This window comes from Mauremys mutica, chromosome 1 (assembly GCF_020497125.1).
Source record: "Mauremys mutica isolate MM-2020 ecotype Southern chromosome 1, ASM2049712v1, whole genome shotgun sequence".
NCBI classification, from domain to species: Eukaryota; Metazoa; Chordata; order Testudines; family Geoemydidae; genus Mauremys; species Mauremys mutica.
The window spans coordinates 59,495,833-59,516,357 of NC_059072.1; the positions used below are offsets into that span (position 1 = coordinate 59,495,833).

The 20,525-nt window shown below is 41.6% G+C and overlaps 1 protein-coding gene across 2 annotated transcripts in view; it reads right to left on the reverse strand.

Annotated features, from left to right (window-relative positions):
• Nucleotides 1-18,177, reverse strand: part of LRIG3 (leucine rich repeats and immunoglobulin like domains 3) — a 51,720-nt gene extending 33,543 nt beyond the window's left edge. Inside the window, exons 1-3 of one of the 2 annotated variants that reach the window (XM_045001814.1) lie at nucleotides 17,902-18,159; nucleotides 11,509-11,580; nucleotides 11,220-11,294 (exon numbers count right to left, since the gene is read on the reverse strand). In XM_045001814.1, the coding sequence (XP_044857749.1) occupies nucleotides 11,220-11,294; nucleotides 11,509-11,580; nucleotides 17,902-18,095 (341 nt within the window). In that variant the 5' untranslated portion in view covers nucleotides 18,096-18,159. Of the gene's footprint in view, nucleotides 1-11,219; nucleotides 11,295-11,508; nucleotides 11,581-17,901 lie in introns of both variants that reach the window. The other variant, XR_006576196.1, reaches the window with a different exon arrangement.
• Between the last annotated feature and the right edge of the window lie 2,348 nt (nucleotides 18,178-20,525).

The window sequence follows — 20,525 nt, forward strand, 5'->3', positions numbered from 1 at the left end:
TCACTTCTCCTTTTAATGCCTTATTCCTGGGAGACCACATCTACCATCTCACCCAGACCTTGCCCCGCTCCATTCGGGCTCATCTGACACTTCTTCCTAGATGCCCCACCATCAAGTAAAATTTAACATGGCAGCAAATGAATTCATCATCTTTCCTCTCTTTTTATCACCACTGAAATTAATATCCTCCCCATTCCTTACACCTGCAGCCTCATACTAATTTTTAAATTCACTTTGTCCTCCAACACTAACACTCACTAAATCGTGACAGTTTTTCCCTCTATAATATCTCAGAAATCTACTTGATATCCTCTGTTATCTTTGCAAAAGTCCTTGTCTTGGCTCTGTTTATTTTATACCTCAGCTACGACAAGTTGTCATCTTCCAGACACGTCTTCCTTCTCCTGCCATTCAATCTATCCAAATTGCTGCTACAAAAAAAAAATCCATCGTCCTTGTTTGCCACTCTGATCATACCCAGTTCCTCTTCAAATTTTTTTCTTTCCCCTTGTTCACCACATTGAATTTAAGTGACTGCAAAACCTAGCTCCTGTCTACATCTTTGCTCACAACCTTTGCCACATCACTCACTGTTCACAATCACTCTCATTCTTGGGATTTTCTCCAAGTCACGCCATGCCTGAAACCCAGTCTGACATGGCTCTAACCTCTTCTTCTTGAGTCCCTCTTCTAAACAAAGCTCTTCCAGAAAGCCTACATATCCTAATCCTCTGCTTTCATCTGACATTCTGGCTTTGAGACAATGCCATTATCTAGCAAATAGCAGGAGCTGGAGCACCAGGCCCTTATCCCCACCGGGGCTCTGGCTAGGGTGACCAGACGTCAGGACTGTCCCAATATTTACTTGTTTGTCCCACGTCCCGACCATTGTTCGGTCGGGATGCGAATTGTCCCAATATTTTGCACTCCGGCGCACAGGTGGAGGGGGCTCATACTCCCAACTCAGCCCTGGCCCCGCCCCGACTCCGCTCCCTCCCTGTCCCATTGGATCCCTACCCAAATCCCAGCCCTGGCCCCGCCTCTTCCCCAAGTACACCGCATTCCTCCCTCTCCCCCTCCCTCCCAGGCTTGCGTGAATCAGCTGTATGGCAGCGCAAGCACCAGGAGTGGGGGAGAAGCAGGACGCGACAGCCCGCTCAGGGGAGGTGGAGGTGAGCTGGTGCGGTGGGGGGGGGGGGGGAGCTGCCAGTGGGTGCTCAGCCCCCACCAATTTTTCCTATGCCGCCGGCTCTTCCCCACCCCCCTTTTGCTCCACCAGCGACCCCCCCCTTCCACCTCCCGATATTTCATGTCTCTCATCTGGTCATCCTAGCTCTGGCAGCTGGGCTCAGGCGGTGATTTAAAGGGCCTTGGGCTCCCTGCAGCAGCTGGAGCACCAGGCCCTTTAAATCACCGCCGGGGAAGCCAGTCCAGTCCGGCATGACATACCAGCATACCAAACCCGATATAACGCAGTCTCACCTATAAGGCGGTGAGATTTTTTGGCTCTTGAGGACCACGTTATAGCGGGGTAGAGGTGTACTTGTAAAGATAACCTTTGGAATGTGCACTGATCCATGCCTTTGCTATTGCAAGATGGCAAAGAGGTGGGTTCCTGCCAGTTTGTTGCCCTGGATCCCCCTGACACCTATCCCCTCCAGACAGTCATCTTTGATGATTTTGTCCTCCTGCTTTAGGCATTTGTTAAGATTCTCTCATTAAGTCATAGCCAAAGATGCATCAAATTGCCACCCTGATTCAAACATTGCCCCTTCACATTGCCCATTACACTACATTTGAGCAAGTGTGGAGGTGGATAAACTATTCTGTATGTTTTCTTAAATTTGTGTAATTTCATTTGAGAATAAGATCGTGGAGCATAATGGCCATTGTCTTAAAACAAATATTTAACTCACATTTCCATCTCTATTTAAGAAATGGACATAGAGTAGTAGTATAAGATCATCTTCAAACATTCAGAGGAGGTTACTTAGATTAGAGACATAGTTCAGTAAAGCACTTAAGCACACAATTTACTTTAAGCACATGAGAAATCTCACTGGAATTAGTAGGACTACCCAGGCATTTAAAGTTAGGCATGTTTAAGAATGCTGTATTTCAATGAATCAGGACCTGGATGAGACAATGCAAGTTCTAATGCCTGAAGAACATTGTTCAAGTATTCTATCTAGGCAATCAGTAACACAAATACTTTGAAATTATGTGAACTTTTGATTGATTGCCATATGGTTTTTAACATGGAAGCAAGGATGAAAATAGCTAGCTAGTAAACCATCCAGTAATCCTCAAGAGAAGCCATTTTTCATTCTTCCCAGTAACGGGACCTGGCCCTTAAAAATTCATTTTAGCCAGAAGAATTAAACCGACTAACCTTGGACAATTTATGCGCTTTTAGCTATACATCAGGCAACTTGTTTAACCGATTTAAACAAAAAACGTCTTACAGATAAGAAACAGCTTTTCTTCTCCATTTTTAAGAGTTAAAAGGCTAGCTAAAGGATAAATACCTTTTTAGATTAGATGGCTAGGTTGATAGCATCAAAGGCCCCAAGCACTCTAAAATCCTCATATGCAGAGAGAACTTTGTTATACTTTTGTCCACTGACATGCTTAAAATACCAGAGAATGTGGCAAAATTCAAATTGCCAAAACATAGTTAGGTCCTATCTACATCACATAATGGAGCAATTGCTTTAACCATCTCAAGAAACAATCGTGTTGTAACTGGTTCCCTTGTCATCTGAATGTGTAATCCAAAAAGGATTTAAGTGCACGGCCCACTGATGAGACTTTGGTGATAGCTAAAGTCAGAATCAATGGCAATGAGGCAAGATAGCAGAAAAACATCCAACATGTGCAAAGATGAACCTTGGCTCCTCCTAGTCAAAGCTTAGTCTCCATACTGATGTCAACTTATTTTTAAATTTCACAAGAGTCACTCACTGGGCCTGATAAAGACTGAAACCTAAAGACGCCTTGAAAGTTTACACAGGCTAGATAAGCAATGAGAGAAAAAACACCTTTATAGAACTCATTATTTTGATCCATCACAGCTTTCTAGAATTTTTCTCTCTGAATATACATTTATAAAGCTGAGCAACTGAGACAATATTTAAAAAAAAATTGAGTGCTGCAAAAAATTTTATTGCAATCAAAATAGAATAATTTTACATTTTTCCAACACAGCAATTGATTTTAGCTTTTAGGTTAACAAAACCATTAGACAAATTTTAGAGCAGCTGACCAGAAAGTAGAACTCTCAACTTGATCTGGGCCAAGAAAGTTGGAACAGTTTTGTCAACCAACTAAACCTTCCGACCTCTGTGATCAGAGAGAGAGATATGACTAAAAATAACAACATACACACAATAGTACAAATCAGCAAAAGTAATTTTCCCAAAAGTAAGTAATATGTATAAAAATAAAATGTTTGTATTTAAATTCAATTTCAGTGCATTCGGTAAACTGATCTAAAGCTCTTATTTTAACAAAACTATCTGGAATGCAAGGGATTTTGTTTTAATACTGAACATTGTCAAGCACACTGGTAATGAGGCAATCTGTGGATGCACAATCTTTCAACTCTGGGTCATGCATTCAAAGTAATTGCAGTCTGAAGGCTGTCTGATGACCTTTAGAAAAATGACCATGTGGTTTCAGTCTAGTGCCTAGTAAAAACAAGTGGCTACATCACAAGAACTTCCATCAATACTGACACCTGATTGGGCCATCACAAAGCTCAGAATTGAATGGCCATGGTATTTAATGTGTTGAACCTCCTCCTAAAGGTAGCTTGCCCAGAACATGGTTGAAGAATGTTTTTAATATACTAGTCTGACAAATTGTCTAGCTGATGCAGTCCATTCTGAACCTATCCTATGGATATAAAACAAAATATTTCACTCTCTCTAGAGTTGTCTATATGGCACTTTTCACAAGTTCTATATTAGAAGAAATATTATTCCACTTGAATCAAGTATTTTCTCATTCCTGCCAATACTATAGAGACACTAAAGACATAGAAAAGTATACAAATTACTTCACATATTTTGTCAGAACTTTAAATTTTCCAGTCTAGCTTTAGACAAACTTGATTTTTGTTCGGTACAGGTCAGTGATTAACAATGGTTGTTACAAGAATTTTTCCATCTGAACTTGTCAGCTCTGTACAAAATTTAAAAAAATAATCTAAGCTTACTACTTAAAGAATTTCACTAAGATTTCAGACTTCATTATTTTAAGATATTCTAATTGGAGTCTTTCAAGCTATATGGAATACACATCTCAGAATGTGTAGTTTCCTTATTGTGAGAGACAATAGCCCTTATACAATATATCAATGGCTTGTGAGTCCCTGAAAGACCCTTCACATTTTTGGGTCTTAGCTTATAAATCTGATGTATTTCTTCTTCTCCTCCCCCATCTTTTTTTTTTTTTTGGAAGCTCAAAGTTTATTTGGAAGTTTAGATATAATAGGTTTAAGGCAAAAAAATACCCCCAGTATCCCAACACAATAAAGGTCTTTCAGGGTCTCCAAAGATACTGAAACCTGCCTTTCATTTTCTGAGGTACTGAAGGATGACCTATGCTGGTGACATCATACGTGTAACACCATAGGTTGTATTTTATATGATTCCATAAATAAAGTAGACTCCAGTTTGGTCAATATTTTTGATATCTTCAAAGAAAACATAGGTGTTGCAGAAGTGTTGCAATTTCACAGAAGGCCCTCTTCCTTATGAGGGAGTACTGAAACCAATGAAAGTTAATTTTTCAGACAATATTAATATATAAAGAGAGAGGTCCCTAACCACTTGTGGTAATTAAGTATCACATTATACTTTTTTCAAACACATGGAAATTATTATACCCTGGTGCTGAGGCCAAATTATATCTCACATGCCTAAAATTTCCCTATTGTATAGTGCCCATTGTGTTGGATATGGTATAATTTCCTTCCTTTCTTGAACTGCTTTATAATGTTGTTATACACTGAAACAATCATGTGTCACCCCAGAAGTAGCTTCAAGTGTTCTTAGCTACATATTAAGTAGTTTGTCATCCCCTGGGATTAAAGTTATACCAACCTAAGTAATCATTATGAACCATAAGGCTCTTCTAGAGAATGGACTCATGCTATGAAGGACAAGTGACTTTTTAAAAACTGATTACCTGTATGTTTTTGCACTTTTTAATTTCAAAGTTCATCCCACATTAGGTACAGAATTGAGCATTAAAAAGTCATGCAAGACTCTGGCTACGTAGTTACTGCAGAGTTAGCTCAAATCAACACTCATATTACTTCTCTCCAGTTAACCTATCTCAGTCACACTGAGAAAAAACACAGATTGTGGGGTGCACATCCTTAATGTAGTAAGCTGGGCTATTTTATTAATTCTTTTCCAGTGAACTGCGGGAAAACTTATCTGCCTTTCTGGGCATGGCGGGCAGGGAAAATGTGGGAACACATTGGAGGGCTAGAAGCACTTGAGCGTTGCTAACCTGCATCCACACAACAGCGTGGTTGTGTTAGCTGGCAAATCGTGTTCCCTTTAGTTTTAACCTACGCACCACCTCACTCATTTATCAGGTCCCTTCTCCCGCACTAAATCTCCCCAGGATTAATATGACACCATCAGTTTAGTCGACTTTAGGTTGCCATGTAGAGCAAGAACCAGAAGTACAGTATTTAGGTGACTCAGAACAAAAACTTATTTAAATTTTATTCAAAGATGTCTCTAACTGTTGGGGCATTTAGCATTCACTTCTAAGCTTGACAAAATAGCAAATAAGTGATCAACAACCCGCAATACTTAAAACAACTTGCTTTTTTCCCCAGAATTGCAAAGTTTTGTAGCATGAAACTATCACAAGTTTTAAAAACAGTCCTATGTTAGTTGTAACTGGCTTTACAAGCATTTGAGGAATGCAAATAAGGAAACATCTAAAATATTTTAGTTCTAGGGATAGATAAATGAGACTATATTACTATGTATAGCCAGTGTAAATATTTGTGGTAGTTGTTAAATCCAGTATACCCAAAAAATGTTTACATTGTATTGAGTTAACATTACATATTTAATAATTAAATTCTAGTGACTAGAAGTATGTGTTAGTTTTGGATTACCCAAATTTGCAGGAAACTAGGGACTGAATTGATGTAGAGCTCATTTTTTCTCCTGCAGAAAAATAAATGATATTGTATGTGTAATCTGAAGAGTCAGAAACAACCAAGAGTAGGTCAGAGAAGTCAGTTCCATTTTTGGTTTAAACCAGGGGTCTCAAACACGCAGCCCGCGGGACTCTTCTGTCTGGCTCACCAAGCTCCCCGTACCCCCCTGCCCCTCTGCCTACCTCCAGGCCAGGGGTGTGCAAACTACAACCTGTGGGCTGAATCCGGCCCATGGGATTTCCCCCTGTTGCGCCGCGAGCCCCGCGCCACTCCCTTAAGTGGCGGGCATCACGTCCCTTTGGGCCGGAGGGGAGGGGGAAGGAGGCAGAGGGCTCCTGCGTTGCTTCTTCAAGGTACCACCCCACTCAGCTCCCATTGGCTGGGAACAGGGAACCGCGGCCAATGGGAGCTTCATGGGAGGTACCTGGAGGAGCAGCAGCAGAGCCCTGTGCCCAACCCCGCTCCCCCAGGGGCCGTGGTTCCGGCTGCTTCCTAGAGCGGAGCGGAACGGCATGGCACAGCGTAGGGCCAGGAGCCTGCCCTGGCCCCGATGCACGCCGCTGCCATCCCAGAGCCGCTCTAGGTAACTGGCGCCGGGCCAGAGCTTGCACCCTGAACCCCTCCTGCGCCCAACTCCCTGCCCTGAGCCCCCTGCCACACCCCGCACCCCTCCTGCGCCCAACTCCCTGCCCTGAGCCCCCTGCCGCACCCCGCACCCCTCCTGCGCCCAACTCCCTGCCCTGAGCCCCCTGCCGCACCCCACACCCCTCCTGCGCCCAACTCCCTGCCCTGAGCCCCCTGCCGCACCCCGCACTCCTCCTGCACCCAACTCCCTGCCCTGAGCCCCCCGCTGCACCCCACACGCCTCCTGCACTCCCTGCCCTGAGCTACCTGCTGCATCCCTCACCCCTCCTGCACCCAACTCCCTGCCCTGAGCCCCCTGCCACACCCCGCACTCCTCCTGCACCCCAACTCCCTGCCCTGAGCCCCCTGCCGCACCCCGCACTCCTCCTGCACCCCAACTCCCTGCCCTGAGCCCCCTGCCGCACCCCGCACTCCTCCTGCACCCCAACTCCCTGCCCTGAGCCCCCTGCCGCACCCCAACTCCCTGCCCTGAGCCCCCTGCCGCACCCCGCACGCCTCCTGCACTCCCTGCCCTGAGCTACCTGCCACATCCTTCACCCCTCTTGCACCCTACACACCAACTCCCTGCCCTGAGCCCCCTGCACACCTCCTGCACCTCAATCCCTGCCCTGAGCTCCTGCCACACCCTGCACCCCTCCTGCACCCCCTGGTGACAGGGAAGGGGCAGCGTTGGGGTGGGGACTTTGAGGAAGGGGGTGGAAAGGGGCAGGGAAGGTGTGGGAAGAGGCGAGGCAGGGGCAGGGCCTCATGGAAGGGGTGTCAGTGATGCGGCCCTCGGGCCAATGCACTAGACCTCACGTGGCCCTTGTGGTCATTAGAGTTTGAGACCCCTGGTTTAAACCATGATCATTTTTTTCAAAAACCAAACCTGAAACAGTTTGGTTAAAGAGATGCTACTGCTGATATAAGGTCCCCTCAGGAATTTCTCAAGGAACATCACAGTGTGCCAAGTAATGTCCTGTTATGCCACACAAGGGCATTTACTAGACATTTTGAGTATATTCTTCAGCAGTTACGTGAGTCAGTGTTAGTTAAGTCAAGACTTACATTGCCTATCAAGCCCTTAGGACTGTACATGCCCTGCAGCTTAGGGAGCATCTGTTACTCAGGCTATGTCAGCTAAATTTATGTTGCTCAGCAGTGTGACTATTCCACCCTCTGAGCGACATAAGTTATACCAACATAAACACTTGTGTGCACAGCACTATGTCAGAGAGAGAGAGCTTCTCCCACCGACACACCTTCTGCTGCTCACAGAGGTGTTTTTTTTATGCCAACGGGAGAGCTCTCTCCTGTAAGCATAGAGTGCCTTCTCCAGATGTGCTGTAGCGGCACACCTGTATCAGTACAGCTGCACCACTGCCGCACTGTACTTATAGACATACCCTCTGTGGAATTCACTCTGTAGAATTTTAAGGTTCCAGAACTGTACTAACAGTTGCTAGGGAGGAGAAGTTTCCACTGCTTCGAAGAGAGATCCTGGGCCATTATAGTCTGGCAAGGAAAGAAAAGCGTATCAAGGCACCCTACGCAGCATTCCTAAAAGACTTGTTGAACAAGCTGGCTAGCTTTTGTGCGCATCTTGTAAGAAATGTAATCAAATCAAGCTTCAGAAGGAGAACGCCCATTTAGGTAAATTAACACGCCCTTTTTTCTGCTATTGAGAGTCAGATCCAAGACTAAGGAACACAATAGTTGTTTGCATTGGGAAGATTTCACAATCTCCTTTTTCCATGAAAACTAAGATCCTAAAGAGTTCATCAGAAGTTTGCTTCAAGCAGTCTCTGAAAACCATCTTTAAAAAGTTACATCATACTGCTGTATATTGTTCTCTTCCACTGACTTATATAAATCAAATTAGTTCAGTTTATGAGATTGGGTTTTTTGTTTTGTTTTTTTTTTCCCCCAAAACTGCCAGCACTACAAACTGAATTTAGGATGGGTGGGTGAGATTCTGTGGCCTGCATTGTGCAGGAGGTCAGACTAGATGATCATAATGGTCCCTTCTGACCTTAAAGTCTATGAGAAAAAAAGTCAAGCAGTATTCTGTTTCTTTCTTTATCTCTAACAACAAAAATTATGCCATTAGACTAATATATGTGTTGATGTGTGATAATGATATATCTTTTATCATTCTTGTACATTCTTTTATAGACCTACCAACCAGCTACAGCCATCCACTGCTGCAAAGAGTATGTCCATTCCTCTGTTTATTTACATGCTAGTTTATTTAATGAAGTTGTGACCCTCTGCGCCATTAACAATCCCTAGTTTGTGAGGTGTCTTTTGGGGGAAAAACCTTGGGGGCAAGAGAATTTTTCCCCCTGAACCATGAAATACCATTCTCTAGCTTTCTTTTCTGACTACCCATTCCAACAGAGCATTACATAATATGCTCTACAAATTGGTCTTACACTGATAGTGGAATGCACTAGATGGCTTAATAGGTCTCTTCCATTTCTAATTCCAATGATTCTCCACAGTAGTCATGAGGTATATGGTAAACATTAGTAACTTTAATTCAGCTCCACTGAGCATACTCAGGAGTTTCCTGACATCATACATAGGCATGGCATGGGCTTCAAAGCAGAATGGCAACAAGCCAGCTCCCAAGCAATACCTTCAGTGCATGGCAGCTGAAACACTTTTAAGGGGTACTTTAAAATTAAAATCAGAACACAGTGCACAAATCAAATCTAATAAAGATTTCTCCATGTTTGGCCAGGTGGGTAAACTAAACTAAGCTAGTGATCCATGGTTATGGGACAAATATCCAACTGCGGCTGGATTAATTCATTTTATCAAAAAATTCTTTTCACAGCTGCAGAAGGATAATTTTAGGTTCCTCTGAATTAGAGTTTAATTTCCATGGAAAGGGGTTGAGGATGCTTTAGGACAAATTCTCAACTTTGCATACATTTTGAAACAAGACAGGAAAGATTTCTAATGCTTTATTATGCAAAGGTTTCTAATCTCATGGTAAACAGACTACAATGATTAAACTATAGAATGATGTGTCACTGTAAAAAAGCGTCAACACTAATGTAATATGAAAGTAGATAGTGTGTTTAAATTCAGTAGTTATTTGTCAGACACCATCTGCTTTTTCTTTCATTCTTTTCTGATTTTGATCTGTAGAAAAACCACATCAGTATCAAATGTCACCTAATTCTTATTCAAACAGAGCAGTGCAGACACAGCGGCTGCACCAGCTGACTTAGCTGACCTAGGATCAGAGTAAAAACAAACCCCCTATAAATCACCAGATGTAAGCAATTGAATAGTGATCAATTTAATTAATTGAACAGCTTCCCAAAATGTACTGTATTGTTTTAACTCTTCAGAGGCCTCTTCTGCAAGGCAGCTTGCAATCTGTATTAAGAGTAGGGCTAAACAACACTGCTTTAACACTAAAAAATCCTGCTTGTAAACCCCTCAGCTAAATACCCATGTTTTAGTATGTCGGTATTGGACAGTTTATGAAAAAATAATTAAAATGTAGTTAGACATTACTATTTTAAGTATCCTCATACACACATTTTATGAAAGCTGATCAAAAGCCATGAACAGAAAAGAAAATATAAGTGTTATGCAAGTTTCCCATTGAAATGAAAATCAAGTCATCTCTGTTTTGAGTCCCTTCATTTTAACTTGATATCTACTTTTCCTGAATGTAAAAATTCTGCCTTTGAGCGCAGGTGACATACTTTTAGTAATATGATGGTTCATTATAAACATATCGCATGCAAACTAAACCAAACAAAAGCTTGTGTAACATCTGCAATAACAGGAAATAATTCTGTCTCTCTTTCTCACACACTCGATAGACCAAACAAGCTGTAGCAAAGTTACTGGCACATGATTTATTCTGAATCCTAGTCTACATATCATATATGTGTCCTAAAATTAAGGAGTGAAATCCTTGGTCCACTAATGTCAATGGGAGTTTTGTCACGGACATCAATAGAAGGCAGAATTTCACCCAAGAGACACAAACTTTTGTTTTGAAGGCCTGCATTATACAAGTTTTTGCATGCTAGTTACTAGTGTTTGTACAGTGCCTAGCACAACAGAGTCCTGACTGCGGTTGGGGCCTGCAGGCACTACCACAATACAAATTAATACTACTAATACAGTTTGTCTATATCTTAGGGAAGCATCAAAAACTACTAGGATTAAGTTTAATTTTTTGTGTGTACCCACACAAGCGTCTGTGTACATACACATATATATTTTAAAATAACCTGATGCAACATCATATAAGCAACTTCCCAGCCACAATCTGAGAAACTTCCAGTTTTTTTAACTTTAACATCAATGCAAATTTCCACTATTTTTTTCATCTTTACAGTTAGAAAGAGCACCATCAAAGTCTACTTACAAGGACAGAAGAGTAATATTTGCAGAGACTGGTCCCAGATTAGGTATGGTCTCCAATTCATTATTGTTCAGTTTTCTGTTGAGATCAAAAAAGAAAGTCTGTTGCAACATAAACAAGGAGTGCATATGCTATATATGTTAAATTGCTGAATACCCCCTAAAATTCAAAGTTAATTATAAACTCACTTATTGCAGCACACAGCACTATAAGAGCACACACCTTTGTCTCTCAGAGAGCCATCCTTACAGAAAAGTACATTTTTATACCCAAACACACACAAATCACTTACATTTCTCGAAGACTATGAAGGTGACTCAAGGAACTGGCTTTGATTGAAGATAATCTGTTGTGACTTAAGTCCCTAGGAGATTACAAAAATAGATGAGATGTTACTTTTGAAATATCAGGTATATTTTTACTAGCTCTCATAATACATATTTAGACTGAACCTGTAGTCTAACTAATCTACATTTTAGTTTTGCTACCAATAAAATTACAATAGAAACTCACTCAAGTATTGTTTTGTGAAAACAAGGAAGGTGATTTTAAATGCTTTGACCACTGCCAATAACTGGAAAGAAAGGCCTTTAGTTTGTATGTGGTGTTTTGTGACTGAACAATCCCTTTCGTTTTTTAAAAAGGCAATAGCACGAAAAAGTCTTAACATCCATGGGAAGCTTCATATATATACATTGTCAAGGAAACCATGTCATACAGAAAAAAAGTGTAGGTAAAGTAGCCTCTTGGCTACTATAAGAGAAATTCACAGATGGAGCTGCACTTGAGTCTTACATTTTAATATAGGCTCAAAAGAATAGGATGTGTTAGTTTCATTTATAGTTTTTAACCAAATAATCTAAAACAACTTGCAAAGCCTAGACACAACAGGCAAGGAAGCATGAAACAGAATTGATGTTTTCATTTGATTTGGAATCCTATTCTCATGTACACAAAGTTAATACTGATCATATGTAGTATCGGGAGCTGTAAGTAGACAAATAGGACTGAAACCAACCTACATTTAAAAGCCAGTCTATATCCTACTCAGAACTTCAGCATAAAAACTTGTATTTAAGGAAACAACCTTGTGTCATAAAATTCAGCTCTCTTCCATGCCAGACTGAGAACCCCACAGGGCTTCATGTTAGCATGGTTTATTAATCAGAAAGTGCAAATGATGTCAGTGAAGTTCTACATGTGTCCTCTTGGAGTGAGCAGTGTATGCTGTGTCCAGAGACAGCAAATGGACTAAGCACCTAAGGAGCTTCATCTTGAAGATGGGAAACCAGTTCAGTTCTAACATTTTCAAAAACCTACAAATGTTAGTCTTGTTAGCATGACTGAGCTCTCCTGTAAATGAGGTTGGTCACACTTAAAGTGGAAGATTAATTCTTTCACTGTTTAAAAAACCAGAGTAGCCATCCGTCAGACCCTAGATTTGAGAAAAATCCACTTATTTTACATTTAAAAACCACACATATATATTTAATTTGACATCTTCACCCTTTCACTCAAAAACAAATCTTGAAGAAGTCTCCTACAACAAAGAAATAGATTTTAAAAGTGATCTGAATTAAACTTTTTACTTTAAAAGAGAGTTAGTAAGGACTCCCCACCACCACCTCAAACTTAATTCAATATTTGGCTTTGGTCTGTCTGTAGGGATTATGATAAGTATGCAAATAACAGTCACAATTCTATGAAGTCATGGCTATTAGAGCCTAATATGTTACTGCTCATCATCATTAGACAAGAATTAGGAATCAGCAATTATTTCAACTAAGAGCTTTCAACATCACTGCTAAAACCTGCATTTCTTCATTTCATCTAAAAACCCTGCAAAAGGTTTATTTAAAACATGTTTGCCTAAGGACCCACCAGAGAGTAACAGACGTGAGTAGATTTGTTCTGCTAGAGTTATAACATGTAAAAAAAATTGGCAGAGTCTTTAAACTATAAAAATCCTGCAATTACAACCACTGCTGTGCATGATCACCACACTGGAGCCAGACACTTTCACTCATAGCTCAAGCTCACATCCATATGGAGTCTATCAAGGCAACCGTGAGTGTAACAACTTACATTTTGTTTCAAACAAAATTTGTGTTTTTAATGCTGCAGATACCCACAAATTTTGCATGTGGCATCTACTTTTTAAAATACATACATCTAGAAACTCCACATTGATTCACTTACAACAGTTTTTCAAATAGGAGATAAAAGTAACAACAAAAACAGTCAATTCTGAGCCTTCTCTCTCAAGGACACATACTTGTGTATTTTTTTTTGTTTAACATTACATACAATAAAAATAAAAAGCAGTTAATAAGGCCACAGTTTCAATTTTAATCTTTTTTTTTAGAAATGTTATGGGGAAGTTTGTTCCTTGCAGGTGAACTATAAGTGAAGACAGAACTTTTGAATGTGAATCAACTACAGTTAGAAAATTAGCAATTAGAAAAAGTATTTTAGGTGAAATTTAAATCTATAGTTTCTCATGAGCCCTAGGCATAAAAATGTAAGATACAGACTTTTTAAAAAAAACAAAACCAACACAAAATCTAACTACCGCCCTTGAATTAAAACCCACTAAGAAAGTGAGGTGCAAGTGGACTGGTATTTTTTTTTATTTCCACTTAGAAATAGGAGTGGGAAACACTAAATACTATGGTTGCAAAATATTTTCCATTTTTGATTCTCTCCTCCACACTAAAACCATATTAAATGGCGAAAGAAAATCTCTCCTATGGTTACTTTTACTACTGGAATTCTAAGAGTCATGAAAGATGTAATGGGGACTGAATTCAGAGACTTGATAGACACCAAATTTACATTTAAGAAATTCTTACTAGACAGTAGAAACTATATGTTCCACTCTTCACTTAAAAATTTATACTGCAACAGAACAGTAATACTTATGTGCTGCAGTGTTTCAAGCCTCTTTGACCCTGTCCTTTAAGAACCTGTTTTATGAAAGAAAATTATTCATATTTAGTTACTTTTGCATTAACAATCTTTCATACTAGGCTTCTTCTTTGGAAAGCTGAACTGCAACTTTAAAGTGTTAATATTTATGTAATGAAAAACCAAAGGGATGGCCTAATACAGAAGAGGTGGTACCTCTCCATTTTCACACACTATATAAATACAATTTTAGACCCTAACTTAATTTACAACACTTAGTTGCAATTATCATCTTCTTCCTTAGAGAACTCAGAAACCTGAGCCTCAAGTGCAATTTTAAAATGCAAATCCAGCAACAGCTTCTTAATCAATCCCACTGGGGCCTTTAGAGCTGCTAATTCAGCAGAAATCAGGAAAGCTAAAAAACAAAACAGCTACAGCCTGGCTTTTTAAGACACTGATCCAAAGTGACTCATAAATCAGCTTGCTATGTTAAAGTTTTAGTCTGGAAAATATTGAAAAACAGCTGTGAAAACCATAAGGAGTTTTTTTTCTGGCAATTCTGGTAAAGAACTAGAGGATTTATAAAATGTAAATACTAAAAACGCAGTACAAACACTAGCTGAAACCATCTTTTAGATGCTCCCTTCTGTCTCATTGACAGCTTTGGCATTCCAAGGTGAACCTGGTAAGACATATTCTAAAATTCCAATGAGAATTTAAAAATAACGAAAGCACTGGCAAGTATTTGCTTTCCCTCCCCCAATTCTGGCTTTGAAACATTAATTCTAACAAAGCAACATTCTTTCAATCTCAAAGCACATATGCTAGAAGTAAACTGAAATCTAACTTTAAGGATATTTATATACAAAGCCATTACAAATATTTATCAGTTTTCTGTTTTCAATGGACTTCCATTAAATTATGTGAAGATGGCACTAAGGAAGATGATGCACTTTACTTTAAAATCCCCAATAAAGCTGGTCGGAGTCCTCTATTTACACTACATTTCATGAGGCTGCTTCTGTATCAATGGAGCAACTGCAACTTTGACAGCACAGTAACAGAATGCAAACACTCAACCTTCAGACAGTGAAGCTCATTTTCTTAATTTCACTGTCTGTAGTCATAAGGTCTGCTCCAATCCAGCATTTTTTGCACAACATTCAATTAATTTTGTGAGAAGTTGAATGAGACAGGACCGAGCCATCACTTCATAATACTATATATCAGTAGACTTTTTGGAGGCATTGGGGGATAGGGAGACAGAAGAGGAGAGGAAAACATTCAATATGGGCTTAGTCCTGAAATTCTAACTCAAGCAAGAACTCCCACTGAACCACAAGGGTCTTGAGAATTAGGTCTAATGGATATTACAATCTTTTCTAATGAGGCTTGGCAGTTTTTCAACTAAATTACTCCCTTTCGAGATTATATACATTTTCTTCTATTTGTCAACAAAATACACAAAATCTGTTACTATTTGTAAGTAAATAGTTTGCAGTAACAATCACCACATTAACTCAAACTTAATTTTCAGTTTCAGGTAACCAATAATCTTGCACCTTGAGCAGTCAAAATTCCAAATACTAAACAGGAGGAGGTAAAAGACAATGCCACATATTTCTGCACTCTCTTATTAAGGGGAAGGGAAGGAAGAAAGAAACAAGGGTACTTCTAAGGGTACTTCTAAGGCATTTGACACAAACAAAAGAAACATTTACACAAAAGCAGCCAAACCACATGGTTTGGTGACACCTACAAAGATGTACTCCTGTGAATTTAAGACCAAATGACACAGCTGTCCAATGAGTGATCACAGCAGGATGTCTTACAACAGGCCCTATTTATTTATACAAATGGAACTTATTTTCTCTCACTTCTTTAAAGGAATGTGAACTTACATAAAAACAATTTACACTTCCAATTGTGCTAACCAGAAAACTCTCTAATTTATTTTAGTGCCTATCACTAAAATAATTGCAAAAGGCAACACATTTGGTTATTTATGTTAACACAACATATATTTTAAAGACAACGTTTAGAAATAAGTTCCAATTAAAGGTTCTATGCTTTCCCTTTAGTTTTAGTTTGTCGTAATGTTAAATTCAAACGTTAAGTTAACAGCATTAAGGTAAAGGAATGCTAATTTTCTAACATATTAACAAGTTTTGTCAAAAGATTTATTTTATCTTACTGAGACAACTCAAAAGAATCAGAAGGATCAACATTCAGTAGGTAGAACAATGAATTGTTCAATATGTATATAATTGAAACATCTTAACCATATCAACCAAAAGGAAAATTTAAGTTTCTTTTCTCTCACAGATACTTTCCAATACTACTCATGGAAATATTCACCTCCCAAAGTCATTCATATGTTCAGTTCCATATGTTGTCAATACAGCCATCCATGTTTCATGAGTAAAGAAGCATGACCTCCAGATGAGGCAATTGAACAGAATTAGTCAAAACTAATTGAAAGCCTTCCTGTTTACATTAAAGTCTTTATCTCTATCTGTTTTTGAAATTTAATGGAAAATTAATAAGACAAATATAGAAGTCAAATGAGTGAAAAGAAATTAAGAATCAATGTAAAAAGGGTTCCAGATTGTATCATTTTTTTCTTCATTTTAGGAAATGTCAGTATCTTATGATTTGTTCAAAAATATTCATTACTAAAATTAAGTATTCTAAATATGACACTTTAATATTTGTTACTAAGTAGTCTTCAAGTTTGTCTTGCTAAAATAACTGATATAAGCTGCCTTCTTAATACATTTCTTAAAACTACTAGAGAAAAAAAAAGATCAATAGGAAAGGATATAAATTCCACACTAGCTAATTTTACACTACCGACAAAAGATACACTATGCTTCGCAAAAATGTAATTGTAAAAAATGTTCATTAGATAACGTCACCAGAATGCACTTTTTTTTTTCTGGTAACAGCAGTATGCAACTTTTCTGGGCCCAATTATTTTCAATGCCTATCAGCAATCTGTTTTCTTATAGAAGGTTTTTTTTCCTAGTGTTTTTTTTAAACTTAAAACAGAAATAGACATTCGATCTTAGCATCTCTCTTCTTCCCCAGCCCTCCCTCCAATATAACCCCCCTAGATTTCAATTCAGAATCAGTTTTATTTCATCCTATTGGCAGGATACCAGACTCTGCCCCAACTTGCGAAAGAACAAGTCACTTCCAATAGCTCCAGTCCCGCATTATTCGCCTCTATAAAAAACTTTCTCCATCACTAAAACACTCAGCGCCTTGTAAGTGACAAAGGGCCCTTACACCCCTTCTCCTCTGGGCAATTTTGTGATCGGGACCATACCCCCCCCCCCGTCCCGAGTCCCGTCCCCCCAAGTCAGCACTACTGCGTAGGAGGAGGCCGGCGGGGCGATGGATAAGGAAGGCAGCGGTCACATGTGCGGGGTGAGACGCTCCCCTAGGTGACCCATGCCCCGGCTGAGCCCGACGTGAGATGGGCAGGGGCTGCAGCCTGCACAGGGGGGCGCTGGGGACGCCACTCACTACGGACGTGGAGGGCGGGAGGCAGCTCCCCTCCCCCCGCAGCTGTAGGGCCAGACCCTCCAAATCCAGCCCAGAAACAAGTCCCCGAGCTGAGGGGGACTCGGGGGCTGCTGCGCCGCCGCACCCTGCCGGAGCCCGGAGCGGTAACGGAGCGGGCTGGGGTCCCCCCCACCCGCGGCCATGCCCAGCCCCCCTTGCGCAGGAGCCGTGCTGGGGTCCCCCTGCCGCCCCGCCGGATACTCACAGCTGCAGCACCCCCTGCGGGAGCCGCTCGGGCACCCGGCTCAGCTTGAGGCGGCTGCAGTCCAGCAGGTCCCCGAAGCAGCGGCACGGAGCCGGGCACGAGGGGGAGCCGGCGGCCGAGCTCCCCGCCAGGCGGCCGAGCAGCAGCAGCAAGCCCAGCGCGGCAGCTGGGGCAGCGCGGAGCGGGCAGCTCATGGCCGGGGCTCCCTGGGCCGCCGCCCCGCTCTCGCCCACGGCGCCCGGGCGCAACCTGCCGGCTCTCAGCGCGGGCGGCAGGTCCTGCTCATGCCCCGGGGCCGCAGGGAGAAGCAGACAGCGCCCAGCCCGCTGCAGTCCCCGCCAGCCCCAGCCGCTCCACAAACTTTCCGCCTCCTCCCCCTGAGCCCGGCCCGCCCCCCGGCCACGTGACAACAACAAGCCTGCGGAGGGGGGACGAGCCCCACGAAGGGGCCCAGCAGCCGAGGAGTAAATCCGCGAAGGGGGGAAGATGCTGCCAATAGAGCCACGGGGGCGTAGCGCGGCTCCAGGCACTGTCAGAAACCTGGCAAAGTCACCGCCACTTGTGTGATTTCACCTGAAACCAACCATTCCCCCTCTCCCCTCGTGTGAAGAATCCGGGCAACCCCAACCTTGCCCACCCCCCAGCCCCGGGGAAATGCATTACCACCCTCTGTTTTGGCTAGCACCCAGAGCCCTCCCCACCGAGATACCAAAAAGATATGACTGCCCCATAATGCAGAGGAAGGGTATGATCAGATAATGGGGCCAGATGCTTAGCCCCTGCTAAGACCCCTCTGCACCCTTCCAGGGGCTTACTTCATCTCTTGAGGATTTCCACCAGCAAAGAGGAATCCCTGGTACACCAACTCTTCAGTCCTCAGCAAAGGGATCTTGGCATGGGAAGGAGCGTGAACAGGCATACTGGGACATCCAGATATTACACCAACTGGCACAGTTAGAGCAACTCTGAGGCTGCTCCAGCTTATGCCAGAGTCCAAACCACCTCTCAGTCCAAAGGTCAGAGGAACTTAAAAGGTAGTGACAGGTCAGCTTTGTCCCATCCAGGTCCAGCATAGCTGGGCCAGCCACAATGATCAGAGCTCTACATTTCTTCCTCTTCGTTCACTGTTCAGGTTGCATGGTACATGGAAATGAGACAGGGACAATATTTTCCCCATCTCTTTCCCAAGACTGAGGTAGCCTATACATTAGTCAATATTAATTATTGCTCAGAAGTCCCAAATACCCTGATCCTACAATGGAATCTATTACACCACATTCCACGCCCTGGAAGCAGAGTGCCAAGCAACTCCAGGTTGGGGACTTCATGTAAATTATATGCTTCTCTAGCACTCACCTGAGCAATAATATTCACCTGAACATACAGTTGCCACCTCAGGAGCTGATTGCAGTTTTGCTGATAGGAAACCAAGTGGGTTTTGTATGCTTGGTGGCTCCACTGCACAGCAGGGTAGGGCCAAGATTTGGCTCATTGTCTTATTGTTTTTGCCCCCACCTATCCTACAAAAAACAAGTGGGGAAACCATTATTAGTCTCATTTGGAAAAATACTTTCTGTTGGCATGTTTTTGATGCCATTATGAATGGGGCATAAATGTGTTAAAATGGTGGTGAAAAACTATTTTCTAATACAGAGATCGGCAACCTTTAGCACGTGGCCCATCAGGGAAATCCGCTGATGGGACGGGACAGTTTGTTTACTTGCAGTGTTCGCAGGTTCGGCCGAATGCAGCTCCCACTGGCGATGATTCGCTGTTCCAGGCCAGTGGGAGCTGCGATCGGCCAAACCTGCGGACACTGCAGGTAAACAAACCGTCCCGTCCCGCAGCACTTAAATCATATAAACTGAAAACATTTCAGATACAAATTGCTCTCCAGACAGCAGTTTTGGAGTGTACCTGGTGTCATGGTAGCCAGCGGAGTCAGTGGAAAAAGGCTGACAGGACACCACAGGCAAGATTTTTAAAGCCACTCACCATTGGCCTAATTCTGCTATTGATGTCAATGGTAAAATTTCTGTTGACTTAATGGGGCCAGGATTTCACTGCACAGTGAGACACTGGCATATTAAGATGTAAATACATCCACACATTCCATGGCTAACTATATAGTTTAGTATTTGTCTCTTCTTCAAAGTAATCTAAATCTTGTTTAAAGAGGAAAATCTTTATCTCTATCACAGTGAATTATCAAATGCATGTATTAAAAATAAAATTGAATATGAACAGTTCGGTAGCACACTTTACTACAGTTCTCAGAATGAACAGCAAGTGCCTCTTTGTTTGGAATATGCGAGCTTGTCTTATCTTGAGTGTTGGCAAGGGCAGTGACTCAGAGATAAGTAGTAGCAGAAGTGTTAAGCTGGCAGTTTTTACATCCAAGAGGAAAAATAAAAGCAAAACATTCTGTACTTATTTTATCATAACACTGAATGATATATTTTGTGTAAGTGTGAACTGTTAAAAAGGAAAAGAGATAGCTGAACTGAGGAAGTAAAGCACAAAAAACACAGCTTAAAACACTGCAGAGTGCAAGTGTTACTATTTTATGTAACAATTGTATAGTGTCTTTTCTGGGTCGTTAAGCATAATTTTAAAAAACTCTA